This window comes from Babylonia areolata, chromosome 30 (genome assembly GCF_041734735.1).
Source record: "Babylonia areolata isolate BAREFJ2019XMU chromosome 30, ASM4173473v1, whole genome shotgun sequence".
NCBI lineage: Eukaryota > Metazoa > Mollusca > Gastropoda > Neogastropoda > Buccinidae > Babylonia > Babylonia areolata.
The window spans coordinates 19,860,566-19,874,574 of NC_134905.1; the positions used below are offsets into that span (position 1 = coordinate 19,860,566).

The following is a 14,009-nucleotide window of genomic DNA, read 5'->3' on the forward strand; positions in this document are numbered from 1 at the left end:
TCTCACCGTGAAACACGTGCTCCTTGACTGTTGGGATCTGCATGACATTAGACACAGACCTTACACGGCGGTTTCTCTGAAAAATTTGTTTCGTGATGTCCCTCCGTGGACGCTGATGGACTTTTTGAAATAAGTGAACATTTTTAATCAGATTTGAAGGTTTTAAACTATGGAAGGTTTTTAAACTTTGAGTGGAAAGCTTGAAGTGGTGACTAGTTTTTATTGGATTTTTAAAAATTATTTACCCTTGACTTGTAGTAGGTATTAACGTGGCGATAGCCTTGAGATGGCCTCAGTGGTTGGCGAGGCTCTAAGCACCATAATTTGATTTGATTTAAATTCCTTTGTTTTAATAAGTACATATCACAAGTGAGTCTTGAAGGCATTGCCTCTCTTAGGTGTTTTTTTGGGGTTTTTTGGGTTTTTTTTGCTGTCCCAACATCTGTTCCTTTTTTTTTTTTTCCTCCAACATCTGTTCTGATTTCTAATGAAATTACTCCCACGCCGCTGTTTCTCATGCTGCTTCTTCTTCGTTTGTGGGCTGCAAGTGCCCCATTCACTCTTTGTACGAGTGGGCTTTATGATGTCTTGACTGTGCCACTGTTGAACCACCACAGAATCTGAACCTGAGAACTCTCAGAATAGAAGTTCTTCTTCTTCTTCTGCGTTCACTCGTATGCACACAAGTGGGCTTTTACATGTATGACCGTTTTTACCCCGCCATACTCCATTTTCGGGGGTGTGCATGCTGGGTATGTTCTTGTTTCCATAACCCACCGAACGCTGACATGGATTACAGGATCTTTAACGTGCGTATTCGATCTTCTGCTTGCGTATACACACGAAGGGGGTTCAGGCACTAGCAGGTCTGCACATATGTTGACCTGGGAGATCGTAAAAATCTCCACCCTTGACCCACCAGGCGCCGTCACCGTGATTCGAACCCAGGTCCTTCAGATTGAAAGTCCAACGCTTTAACCACTCGGCTGTTGCGCCCATCAGAGACTCCATCATCATCATCATCTTAATCACTTTGCCACCTTCCTTTTCGGACCGCCACAGTGTTTCAGATCCCAGAGTTTTGTCCCTTTCCAGTGGGACCAGAAGTGACTCCCTTGCTGCATGCCCTTCGGGAGTTTGACCAGCTGAGTGCGGCCATATTTCTGCAGTACACCTGCACCCTGGAAACACGAGGGCGCACCTACGGCGACAGTGACTCGACGCCATGCACCGTGGACCCTATGGACATCGCTGTGGAGCGGGGTCGCCACACGCTTATGCGACTGCTGCTTTCTGCCGGGGACAAAGCTTGGCGCAGTTATGACCGGTCTGATGCGGTAGGAATAAGATAAGATAAGATAAGAATAACTTTATTATCTCCAACTGGAGAAATTTGGTCAGGTGCATTATCACAACATAGACAAGTAAAGAACATGGGGACTATAACTGTAAAAGTCAACAACAGCTTTTACGAATATTACGAAGATACAAATGTAAAAAAAAAAATATGACATACACCGTTTCATACATACATCCACACATGCAGGTAATAACTAGTATTCTTAATGTAAAAACAGAAAGAATTAAGAAACATTATTTGAATATAATTATAAACATAGCCTACTATACTGCACATTGATTATAATAGACAGATAAGATAAGAATAAAGATAAATTGCGGAAAACCGCAACCAGATAATCAGCACACACCCGCACCCCCCACCCCCACCCCCACCCACCCCACACACGCGGATTACTTGATTAAACAAGAGTAATAAACATATGTTCTCAAATAAAAGCATTTCACATATTCACTTTTAAAAACATTGCAATTAATTATTACATCATAATTATTAAACAGAAATATATTTAGAATATGGACGTTAGCATTAGACATATTCCATTGTACATTCATCCTACGTATAGCACATTATTCCTCCTACATATTGCACATTCATTATAACCAATTGTCACGTTTTTAAGCTCAGTAAACACACACACACACACACACACACACACAAACACACACACACACAGAGTTCTCAAGAATTTAAAAGGTGGATTGAACATGGAATGTGTTATTTTGACACACGTGTGTAAACAAAAACAGGTCTTGGCAATCACCCTGGGTACAGAGTGTGGCACAGTTGTGCTAGGTCTTTAGAGGCGGGAACATGTTGTTTTGACACACATATGTGAACGAAATAAGTCTCTGCAATCACCCTGAGTACTAAGTGTGGCGCAGTTGTGCTAGGTCTTCAGAGGCAGGAACTTGTTGTTTTGACACACACATATAAACGAAACAAGTCTCTGCAATCACCCTGAGTACTAAGTGTGGGGTAGTTGTGCTAGGTCTTTAGAGGCAGGAACATGTTGTTTTGACACACACATGTAAACGAAATAAGTCTCTGCAATCACCCTGAGTACTAAGTGTGGGGTAGTTGTGCTAGGTCTTTAGAGGTAGGAACATGTTTTATTTTTTACACGTGTGTGTAAAAGTGTCTCCTCAATCACCCTGGGTACAAATGGTGGCGTACTTGTGCCAGATCTTTAGAGATAGAAACATGTTTTTCTGACACGCATGTGTAAAAAGCAAGTCTGTGCAACCACACTGAGTACAGAGCATGTTGCTGTTAAAGTGTTATGCCGTCTTTGAGGTAGGAACGTGTTTTTTTTTCTGACACATGCGTGTAAACAAAACAAGTGTTTGCAGTTGCCTTGGGTACAAAGTGTGGCGCAGTTGTGCTAGGTCTTAAGAGGTAGGAACGTGTATTTTTGACAATGTCAAATGTGTGTGTGTGAATGTGTTTTGGTGTTTGGCTGGATGTCTGTGTAGTTTATGGGTGTAGGTTTTTCATTTTCTGTTTAGATATACGTTATACTCATCAGGCTTTACACTTAACAGCACCACTCAGCATGTTTAGCACAAGGTGTGCTGTGTGGATTGGGTTGCTGCTGTTGTTATTACCTTTGATGCAGTCTTTTGTAAAATGTCTTTTTACTTCTTTGCTGGATTAGCGTGCATGGTTTAACTCACTCAGTATGGCCAGTCTTCTCTTCTCCTCTACACAGACCCCGTGGGTGTCCCGTGGGTGTCTGAATGACCCAACCTTTAGCTTCCGTCGTCAGAATTGTGGTATTCTTTGTCAACATTCACCTCTTCAGTATAAGAGCCTTCCACTTGCAATATTTTGATGATGGTAATTGGGGTGAAACGCTGTTAACGTCGATTCTTTCACCGTTCGTATGGAGAGAGTTATTGGATTATATGTATATGTTTTGTTTTTGTTTTTAATTTGAACTATTGTGACTGTAAAGCGTTTAGAGCAAAACTACTGTATGAGGCACTATATAGATAGACTTTTTATTCTTATCCTTATAATGGTGCTAATTTTTATTTTGTTATGCACAAGACAATGAAAATGTGTTTACTGTTTCAAGAAGCATTTAATTTGAAAGTAAGGTGTTTATTTTATTTTATTTTTTCTTTTCTTTTTCTAACATTCGTTTTCTTTGATTCCAGATAAATTGCTGGGTCACGGAGTTGTATGAGTGTGGTGTGCTGAACGAGGAAGAGTTCCAGTGGTTTGAGGATCGCCTGTTCTCGCCCCCACGCCTTTCGGACCTGGCGGTGTGTCAGGTTCGCTCCCAGCTGGGGTCAGGGCTTCACCGCAAGGTTCCTCTCCTGCCCGTGCCTGCCACAGTGAAGGACGCCATCCTTCTCACTGGGCTGGCGGATGTGTGTGACTAAGCGTCATTGTGTGTGTGTGTGTGCGTGTGCGTGCGTGCGTGCGTGTGTGTGTATGTATGTGTGTGTGTGTGACTGAAGTATCAATGTGTGTGTATATGTGTGTGTGACTTAATCCTTTCGCTGCCAGGAAAATTTCCTTTTTTAGTGAAATCTATTTGCCAGGGTTTTTTTCACACACACACACACACAAACACAAAAAAAACAGGTATATATTTTCAAAAAATTCTGTGCTCCTTGTTATTGGAGAAAGACCCATAAAAGTATATATTTTCTGAAAGGTAAAAGAATAAAGAATGCAAAACACATGATGTTTTCCCATTTTATATATATATTTTTCAGTGACATGCTGTTGTTTTGAAATCGGTGTTTTATTTTTTTTTTGTCACATTTTCAACTTGTTCATTACAAAAATTAGTCAGGTAATTTGCATGAAGATAGCATATTTTCTGGACAAATGGATAATACCTGCACATACAAATTATAGTAGAACAACCACAAATAAAAAAATAAAAAATTTTTTTTTAAAAGAGAGACATACACAATGCATGGTGACTTCTCCAAGTGATAATACGGCTGTGGAGCCACACCCCCTCAGTCTCAATCCCCCTCCTCCATCACCCCTCTCGCACGATAATTCATTCAGTTCTCACCAGACTGTGTTGGCTGAGTGCCAAGAAAATCACTCACACTGTGTCCTGCCAATAATTCGGTCACTTTCTGTCGTCTGCTGCATCTGTACAGTCAGCATCACTTACTGATAGTCGTATCTTGGCCAGTCTCTTCATTGCTCCCTTTATTTTCTATCAAATCATTGAATAAAAGTTCATCACTGTCTTCTCCTTCGAATTTACACTTCAGTTCTTTCTGAGTATCAGCTAAAGAAAGCAATCTTGGTTGATTTAGTGCAACACGATCGCATGTCTTGAGCACAGAGTCCGACATTTTTGTTGAGCAAGCGAGGAGAGGAGCCAGGCAAACACTGCGGTAGTAACCCAACCAAAACGTTCAAATAAAGGACTGCCTCATGACATAGATGGGCTTTCTAGCTATGAATAGAAACTAGAAAGATTCCCCAAGCTACATCTAACAGTATTTTTGCCAACGAACTCAATGCACACCAGGGAAAAGTCAGAATATTTCGATGACGAGTTATCTCGTCATTGTGGCAGCGAAGCGTACATGCTTGCACAGACAAGTTATCTTGTCATATAGGCAGCCTAGGGGTTAAGTATCAGTGTGTGTGTGACTGAAGTATCTGTGTGTCCACCTGTCTTCCCAGACCGAAGTCAGGTACCTATTCACACCTGGGAGGAGCGAGGAAAATCCGAGCAAAGTGCTTTTCCAAAGGACACACACACGTGCAGTGATGGCCTAGAGGTAAGGCGTCAACCTAGGAAGAATCTGAGTGAACTGGTTCAAATCACGGCACAATCGCCAGTGTTTTCTCCCCCTCTGCTAGACCTTGAGTGGTGGTCTGGAAGCTAGTCATTCGGATGAGATGATAAACCGACGTCCTGTGTGCATCGTGCACTCGGCGCACGTAAAAGTACCCATGGCAACAAATGGGTTGTCCCGGGCAAAATTCTGTAGAAATATCCACTTCGATTGGAAAAACAAAACAAACTAAAAAAAAACTGCACATTGGAAAAAAATACAGTGCAGTCAGTGTAGCGACATGCTCTCCCCAGGGAGAGCAGCCTGAATTTCACACAGAGAAATCTGTTGTGACAAAAAAAGCGTAATACAATCCACCGTCATGCAGAAAGCAAGGCCCTGATCACCGCTGAACATTGGTTCAGAAATACAGTCTTAAGGCCAGACACAGTGGTACAAAAAACGTATGAAATAAACTTGAAGTTTATGGTTTTCTGTGACATGGTATGCAAAGATATTGGACTAAACATGTCTAAAAAGGTCATTTTGTGCAATTTGTCGTGACGGTTTCCATGGAAACGAATCCAAAATGGCAGACAAACAAAAAAATTAAAAGCTTAAAACTTCGGTACCTTTATAGATATGTTATTTCTGTTTGTTTTATTTGATTTATTTGTATTTGTTCTTTATTATAGTGCAGTGGTATTTTGGAATTTGAATAAATACATTTATTTTGTTGTTGTTGTTGAAATGTGTATAAATTCCTTGACATAATGTTTTTCAAATGAGTGTATATTCATTCTTTTACTAGTACTATACAAACCACTGCACTATAATAAAGATGAATACATAAAGAAAGTACCAAGTTTGAACATGCCATCTTTTAAAGTTTTTGAGCATTAGCATTGTGAAAAATGGTATTACGAAGACAAAACACAAAACGGAGAAAACAGGAAAAGAAAGAGATGTGCTTGTACTCACAAGAGATCACACATGTTGATGCTGTTTGAAGCTTTATTTAAATGAATATAGTACCCAGGTGAAACGGACTATAAAGATTAGATGTTGAAGAAGCAAATTATGCGAAAAAACGAAAATCACAAAAAATCATGATTTTGGTCAAAATTTCACTACCGTGTCTGGCCTTAACTGATTCTGTATTTACAGGGCAACCCATTTCTACCATCTTCCTTCCCAGGGTAGACTGCATCTCTGGCAGAGGTCACACCTGTTCTGTTTTCTCGTCTGATGGGGATGCGCAGTAGCCAGTCTTGAGCAGATTGCATGATGTTGGTCACGTTTGTTCATCAAAACATAAATGTTGTCACAATTTTGTCACCCCCGAAAACGGAGTATGGCTGCCTACATGGCAGGGTAAAAACGGTCATACACGTAAAAGACCACTCGTGTGCATACGAGTGAACGTGGGAGTTGCAGCCCACGAACGCAGAAGAAGAAGAAGTCACAATTTTGTCATGAAAGGGTGCTGCAATTTGGGTGTTGATGGCAACTTACTGAGCTTGATTTTAGGGTGTATTTTTTGTTTGTTTGCCGACATCACAAACTGTGCCTCATGCTGAACATTGATGATGCTATGCAAGCCTTACGTGTGTGAATTTACATCAGTGTCAGTGTGCGTTCTAGTCATGTGAGTGAGGTAACAGTGGTGGTGTGGATTCCAGTATTTTGGAGGATGAGGTGTTTGTGGGTGTACGGATTCTGGATAATATGTAAGTGGGTGAATGAGGTATTAATGGTGGTGTGGATTCTAATGTTTCAGAGGATGAGATGTTTGTTTGTTAGTGTATGGATTCTGGATGAGATGTAAGTGGGTGTATGAATTTCACTTCTTCTGTTGTTGTTTTTTTTTTCAGAATGAAAATCAATTGGTTGTAACGATTCCAGTCAGGGTGGGTTGGAATTTCCAATGGGATTGAAAAGATATATTGTCAGAGGCTTTGATAAATCAAGTCGTAACTTAGTGCGTGCTTTCGTGGGTGTTTTTTTGTGTGCAAGTTTTATAATTTGCGTTTACACATTTCTACTGTCTTTGCTGCTGTGTGCACATGTTAAATGATCGGTATAAGGGCAGGCCCGGCGTTTCCTTTTTGAGGAAGTGTCTGGGTTTTGTACCAGTGTACCTTTTATTTACCTGTGTGCTAGCTGAATCGGTAGCGTAAGCAGTACTGACTTGAAATTGGTGTACTTTGTGAATGGAGAGAGAGTTACCAGTCTTTACTGTTTTATAATTTATAGTTTGTGATACAGACTGAAGAGTATTGTTTTCCTTTTCCGCAGCTATGGAACAAACTATTCCCCGGTGTGCGCAGTGATTTTGATCCTGTTGATTACATTTAGAACAGTCATTGTAAATAGTTGCATGGTGAGGCTGCACGTCTAAGATCTGCTTTGACTTGCGCTGTTATTTTGAATTATTAAATGATCTTAGAATCACTACCGCCAAGCTAAAACATGCCAGACTGCGATTTGATGTGCTGAAATGACGGGCGCAATAGCCGAGTGGTTAAAGCGTTGGGCTGTCAATCTGAGGGTCCCGGGTTCGAATCACGGTGATGGCACCTGGTGGGTAAAGGTCAACGTATGTGCAGACCTGCTAGTGCCTGAACCCCCTTCGTGTGTATACGCATGCAGCAGATCAAATACGCACGTTAAAGATCCTGTAATCCATGTCAGCGTTCGGTGGGTTATGGAAACAAGAACATACCCAGCATGCACACCCCCGAAAACAGAGTATGGCTGCCTACATGGCGGGGTAAAAACGGTCATACACGTAAAAGCCCACTCGTGTGCAAACGAGTGAACGTGGGAGTTGCAGCCCACAAATGCAGAAGAAGAAGAAGAAGAAGAAGATGTGCTGAAATGGGCATTAAGTGACAGCAGTTTGGATGGATTTCAGTGAAATGCTGTATGTTAGTAGTGGTGTGGATACCTTGGGGGGTTAAGGATACGGTGATAGCAGATGTGTGGATTTTTAGTGAAATACTATATGTTAGTGGTTTTGTGGATACCTTGGCAGTAAAGGATATGGTGATAGCAGATGTGTGGATTTTAGTGAAATGCTATATGTTAGTGGTTTTGTGGATACCTTGGGGGGTTAAGGATATGGTGATAGCAGATGTGTGGATTTTTAGTGAAATGCTGTATGTTAGTAGTGTTGTTGATACCTTAGCGGTAAAGGATACGGTGATAGTAGATGTGTGGATTTTGGTATAATGCAGAATGCTTATGGTTTTGTGGATTCCTGAAGGGTTGAGGATACGGTGATAGCAGATGTGTGGATTTTAGTATAATGCAGAATGCTTATGGTTTTGTGGATTCCTTAAGGGTTGAGGATATGGTGACAGCAATTGTATTGATTTTAGTGCAATACAAATGTTTGCAGTTTTGTTATTTTCTTTATGGTTAAAGATACAGTGACAGCAGTTGTATGGATTTTAGTGTAATGCTAAATGTTAGTGATTTTGTAGATATCTTGAGGGTTGATGATTGAGTGATGGCAGTTGTGTGGATTTTAGTGTGATGCTAAATGCTTGTGGTTTTGTGGATTCTGTAAAGGTTAAGGATACAGCGACAGCAGTTGTATGGATTCTAGTGTAATGCTAAATGTTAGTGATTTTTTTTAGATATCTTGAGGGTTAATGATTGAGTGATGGCAGTTGTGTGGATTTTAGTGTGATGCTAAATGCTTGTGGTTTTGTGGATTCCTTTCAGTGCAATACATCGTACATTATTCATCGTCTATAAAGCCAACATAACTAATTTTAACAAACACGTATAAATGCATAAAAGAATAACACGCAACAACAACCAATAAACAACAACAACAACAACAACAACAACAAAAACCCCTCAAAACAGTGACAGTTAAAATATACGATATCGTAATCATAGTTGTTGACACGTGTCACATACATACAGGAACACTTCAGAAAAGGAAGGGAGGAAGAAAGGAAGGAAGGAAGGGGCAGAGAAAGAATGAGAGAGATCCGTCTGGTTCAGGTGGTACTGATTCTGGTTCAGGTGGTACTGATACTGGTTCTGGTGGTACTGGTTCAGGTTGTACTGATACTGGTTCAGGTTGTACTGATTCAGGTTGTACTGATACTGGTTCAGGGTGGTTCAGGTTGTACTGATACTGGTTCAGGTTGTACTGGTTCAGGTTGTACTGATACTGATTCAGGTTGTACTGGTTCAGGTGGTACTGATACTGGTTCAGGTTGTACTGGTTCAGGTTGTATTGATACTGGTTCAGGTGGTACTGATACTGGTTCAGGTTGTACTGGTTCAGGTGGTACTGACTGGTTCAGGTGGTACTGATACTGGTTTAGGTTGTACTGATACTGGTTCAGGTTGTACTGATTCTGGTTCAGGTTGTACTGATACTGGTTCTGGTGAACTGATGCTGGTTCTGGTGGTACTGATTCTGGTTCAGGTTGTACTGATTCTGGTTCAGGTTGTACTGATAGAGACACGCATACACACACACACATACACACACGCACACACACGCATATGCACACACACACACATTCACTCCGGCATTCATTCACTCACGCGTGCATCTGTGTGCCTCTGTCAAACACACACACACACACACGCACACACAGACACACACACACTGAGAGTATATATATATATATAGAGAGAGAGAGAGACAGAGAGAGAGAGAGAGATGAAAAGAAAAAAAAAAAAAAAGAGAAAGAAAAGAAACCCAAACCAACTGCCTCAACTGGCTTGGTATTACTTGACAGTGATCTCAGTTCTTCGCACCGTGGTTTCGCCCGACTCGAGTTCTCTCCCTGTACCTTCTGACAGTGCTTATCTCCCTTGGTTCACACACACCCCCCGTTTATTTTGATAGATCTCTCTCCTTTGTCTGTCTGTCTGTCTCTCTCTCTGTGTCTCTGTCTGTCTGTTTCTCTCTGTCTCTGTATCTGTCTGTCTCTCTCTGTCTCTGTCTGTCTGCCGTTAGTGTCTCTGTCTCTGTCTGTCTCTGTCTCTCTCTGTCTCTCTCTCTCTGTGTCTGTCTCTCTGTCTCTGCCTCTCTGTCTGTCTCTCTCTCTCTCTGTCTCTGTCTGTCTGTCTGTCTTCTTACTATCTGTGTTTGTGTGGGGAATTGTTCGTAGGATGCTGTTGATTATTTAAAACCTTCTCTCTCTCTCGCTCTCGCTCTGTGGTGTGTGTGTGTGTGTGTGTGTGTGCGCGCGCGCACTTGTCACTTCTGTCTCTCTTTGTGTGTGTGTGTGTGTGTGTGTGTGTGTGTGTGTGTGTCTTCAGTCTTCAGTTTAACGTCTTTCCACTTTAAGTGATATTAGGTGTGTGTGTGTGTGTGTGTGTGTGTGTGTGTGCGCGCGCGCTTGTCACTTCTGTCTCTCTTTGTGTGTGTGTATGTGTGTGTGTGTGTGTGTGTGCGCGCTTGTCACTTCTGTGTGTGTGTGCGTGTGTGTGTGTGGGTGTGCTTGGGCGCGCCTACACGTGAGCTTCGTCAAAACAGTTTCATTATAATATGTATGAGCATTTTTGATCTGGATTATTTATTATTTTATTTGTTCGTTTGTTTGTTTACTTTTTTACTTTTTATTTTATTTTATTCATTTACTTATTTATGATTGAATGCTTCAATCTCTTCTTTTGTATTCATGAATGATTGTTTGAGTCAGTTTATTGATTGACTCGTTGATTGATTTAACGATTGTTCTACGGTCTATCTGTCCGTTAAATTATTCATCGTCTATAAAGCCAACGTAACTAATTTTAACAAACACGTATAAATGCATAAAAGAATAACACGCAACAACAACCAATAAACAACAACAACAACAACAACAACAACAAAAAACCCTCAAAACAGTGACAGTTAAAATATACGATATCGTAATCATAGTTGTTGACACGTGTCACATACAGACAGGAACACTTCAGAAAAGGAAGGGAGGAAGAAAGGAAGGAAGGAAGGGACAGAGAAAGAAAGAGAGACAGAGAGATCCGTCTGGTTCAGGTGGTACTGATTCTGGTTCAGGTGGTACTGATTCTGGTTCAGGTGGTACTTCTTCTTCTTCGTCTCTTCCTTCTCCTCTTCCGCTTCCTCCTCCTGCCTTTTCATCATCATCATCTTCATTTTCATCTTCTTCTTCTTCGTTCTTGGGCTGCGACTCCCGCGTTCACTTCGTATGTATATATGACAGTCAGTCGTGTCCGACTATGACCATCAGAACAACAGAGGAGGCAACTGCTGTTCCGACTATTTGGGCTAGAATTTGATTATAGTGGAGAGTGTCTTGCCCAAGGCCAAGAGGGTTTTAGGACAGTCGGCGTTGGGATGGTTCCCAAAGGCCAACTAGCCCACAAGGCTGCAGCACTAAGAGCCAGTGCAATTTTGCCTCCTAGTTCGAGAGTCATAGTCCTTCACAAAAGACTAAGCTGTACATGGTTTCCCATTGACTGGAGAAACCATTGATAATACAGCTCTCACTTTGCTGTTGGCCCAACTGTAAACTTATGTCAATCTGTGATATAAGCCGAGTGTTATATACGAAAGAGCTTTCACGATGTGTATGACATTCGTTTTTCCTTTCTTTCTTTTTTTTCTGTCAGTCTTTCTTTCCTTCCTTCTTTCTTTCTTTTTTTCCTTCCTTCCTTCCACCCTTTCTTTATTTATCTAATCGTTTATTTATTTTAATCCCCGCCACGCAGGCGTACATGGATTTGTCCGAACGCAGTGACGCCTCCTTGAGCTACTGAAACTGAAACTTAGTTTTTGAAAAAACAAAATTCTGTTCATGTTGAAGTTATTTACTGCCGTGAGTTATCACTTCAGTGCTAATTAGGAGGTGGAGTGCATTGTAAATGCTCATTATGATATGCCATCATTATAATTTATTATCATCAATATCATTATCATCATCATTGACTCACTTGTGTAAACAAAGTGAGTCTATGTTTTAACCCGGTGTTCGGTTGTCTGTGTGTGTGTGTGTGTGTGTGTGTGTGTGTCTGTGTGTCCGTGGTAAACTTTAACATTGACATTTTCTCTGCAAATACTTTGTCAGTTGACACCAAATTAGGCATAAAAAAGGAAAAATTCACTTCTTTCCAGTCATCTTGTTTAAAACAATATTGCACCTCTGGGATGGGCACACACACACACACACACACACACACAAAAGAAAAAAAAGAAGCCTAATTATATGCAAACTGCATTTACTGTTATATATATATATTTTGTATTCTCTAAACTTGACACTTTGATCTGATATTCTGACCCAACAACAAGAGCAGTCATTATTATCATTTTTTGTTCAAACAGGAACTTCTTTTGCTGAGCATGGAAGTTTTATTTATTTTGCAAACGTTTTGGTGCAGATAGTAAAAAACTGAGGGAAATTACTCTGTAATTAATGCTAGGGGACTTAATTTGCTTTAAACTGATCTTTCTCATCTTAAACATTACATTTTGAAATTATACTCAATACATAAGAAGCTTGGATTTTTTTTTTAAAAGTGTATCACAAGTGAGTCTTGAAGGCCTTGCCTCTCTTATTATTGTTATCGTTATCCATAACACTGACTAATTGCTCTCAGTGCTTCGAGGCTTGCATTCAGTTCGTTCGTACACAGTCAGTGTGTGATCTACACCATAATTCTTCTTCTTCTTTGTTCGTGGGCTGCAACCGCTCCCACTGTCAAGTTCACTCGTATGTACACGAGTGGGCCGCCGCGCTTTTACGTGTGTGATTGTTTTTACCCCGCCATGTAGGCAACCATACTCCGCTTTCGGGGGTTGGGGGACGGGGGGATGGGGCGGGGGAGGGGGGGGGGTTATTCTTTCCATAACCTACCGACCGCTGACATGGATTACAGGACCTTTAACGTGCGTATTTCATGTAAGTTCTGCTTGTGTATACCGTCACTGGCACACGAAGGGGGTACAGGCACCGCAAGCCGAGGTCTGCACATTATGTTGACCTGGGAGATCGGAAAAATCTCCACTGACGTTACCCACCAGGCGCCGTTACCAAGATTCGAACCCGGCAGGAACCCTCAGATTGAAAGTCCAACGCTTTAACCACCCAGCTCAGTATTGCGCCCGTTTGACACTACACTACACTACACACACACACACACACACACACACACACACACACACACACATATATATATATATATATATATATATATATATATATATATATTGAATAGACGTTAAACTGAAGATAAAACACACACACACACACACATATATACATACACACTGATATACATAGGCATATCAGTATATCTCTGTGTCTCTGTCTCTGTCTGCCTGTCTCTCTACTTCAGTGATGTTCAGCGGCCGGGAATAAATAATTATTTCATGGTTTATATGGGTTTTTTTTTTTTAGCCTGTATATGTTTGTATCGGTACTGATCATGTGTGTCGTTGTATGATCTATATGTTCTTTAGCCTGTACTGATGTGTCTTTTTTGTATTGATATGATCAGTGTCACGGTGTGTTGTTGTTACATGCGTAGATATTTATATTATAATCTATACTGTTTTCGTTCTTTGCGGTACAGTCTAAACCTTGGAGACGAACGACTGAAAACTGAAAAAGGCACATTACCCCCCTGTCACTGTACTTTAACTCTCTCCATACGAACGGCGAAAGAGAAGACGTTAACAGCATTTCACCCCAGTTACCACCATTAAAATATTGCAAGTGGAAGGCTCTCATACTGAAGAAAAGAATACCACAATTCTGACGACGGAAGCTAAAGGTTGGGTCATTGAGACATCCACTGAACATCCGAGGGGTCTGTGTAGAGGAGAAGAGAGGACTGGCCGTACTGAGTGAGTTAAGCCGGCAAATGACAAAATGCCAAAG

At 41.1% G+C, this 14,009-nt stretch overlaps 1 protein-coding gene across 1 annotated transcript in view; it reads left to right on the plus strand.

Moving 5' to 3' along the window:
• Positions 1-4,548, plus strand: part of LOC143275603 (ankyrin repeat and SOCS box protein 16-like) — a 16,278-nt gene extending 11,730 nt beyond the window's left edge. Inside the window, exons 7-8 of the mRNA XM_076579829.1 lie at positions 1,096-1,337; positions 3,523-4,548. Of these exons, the coding sequence (XP_076435944.1) occupies positions 1,096-1,337; positions 3,523-3,750 (470 nt within the window). The 3' untranslated portion in view covers positions 3,751-4,548. The remainder of the gene's footprint in view (positions 1-1,095; positions 1,338-3,522) is intronic.
• Positions 4,549-14,009: the final 9,461 nt, after the last annotated feature.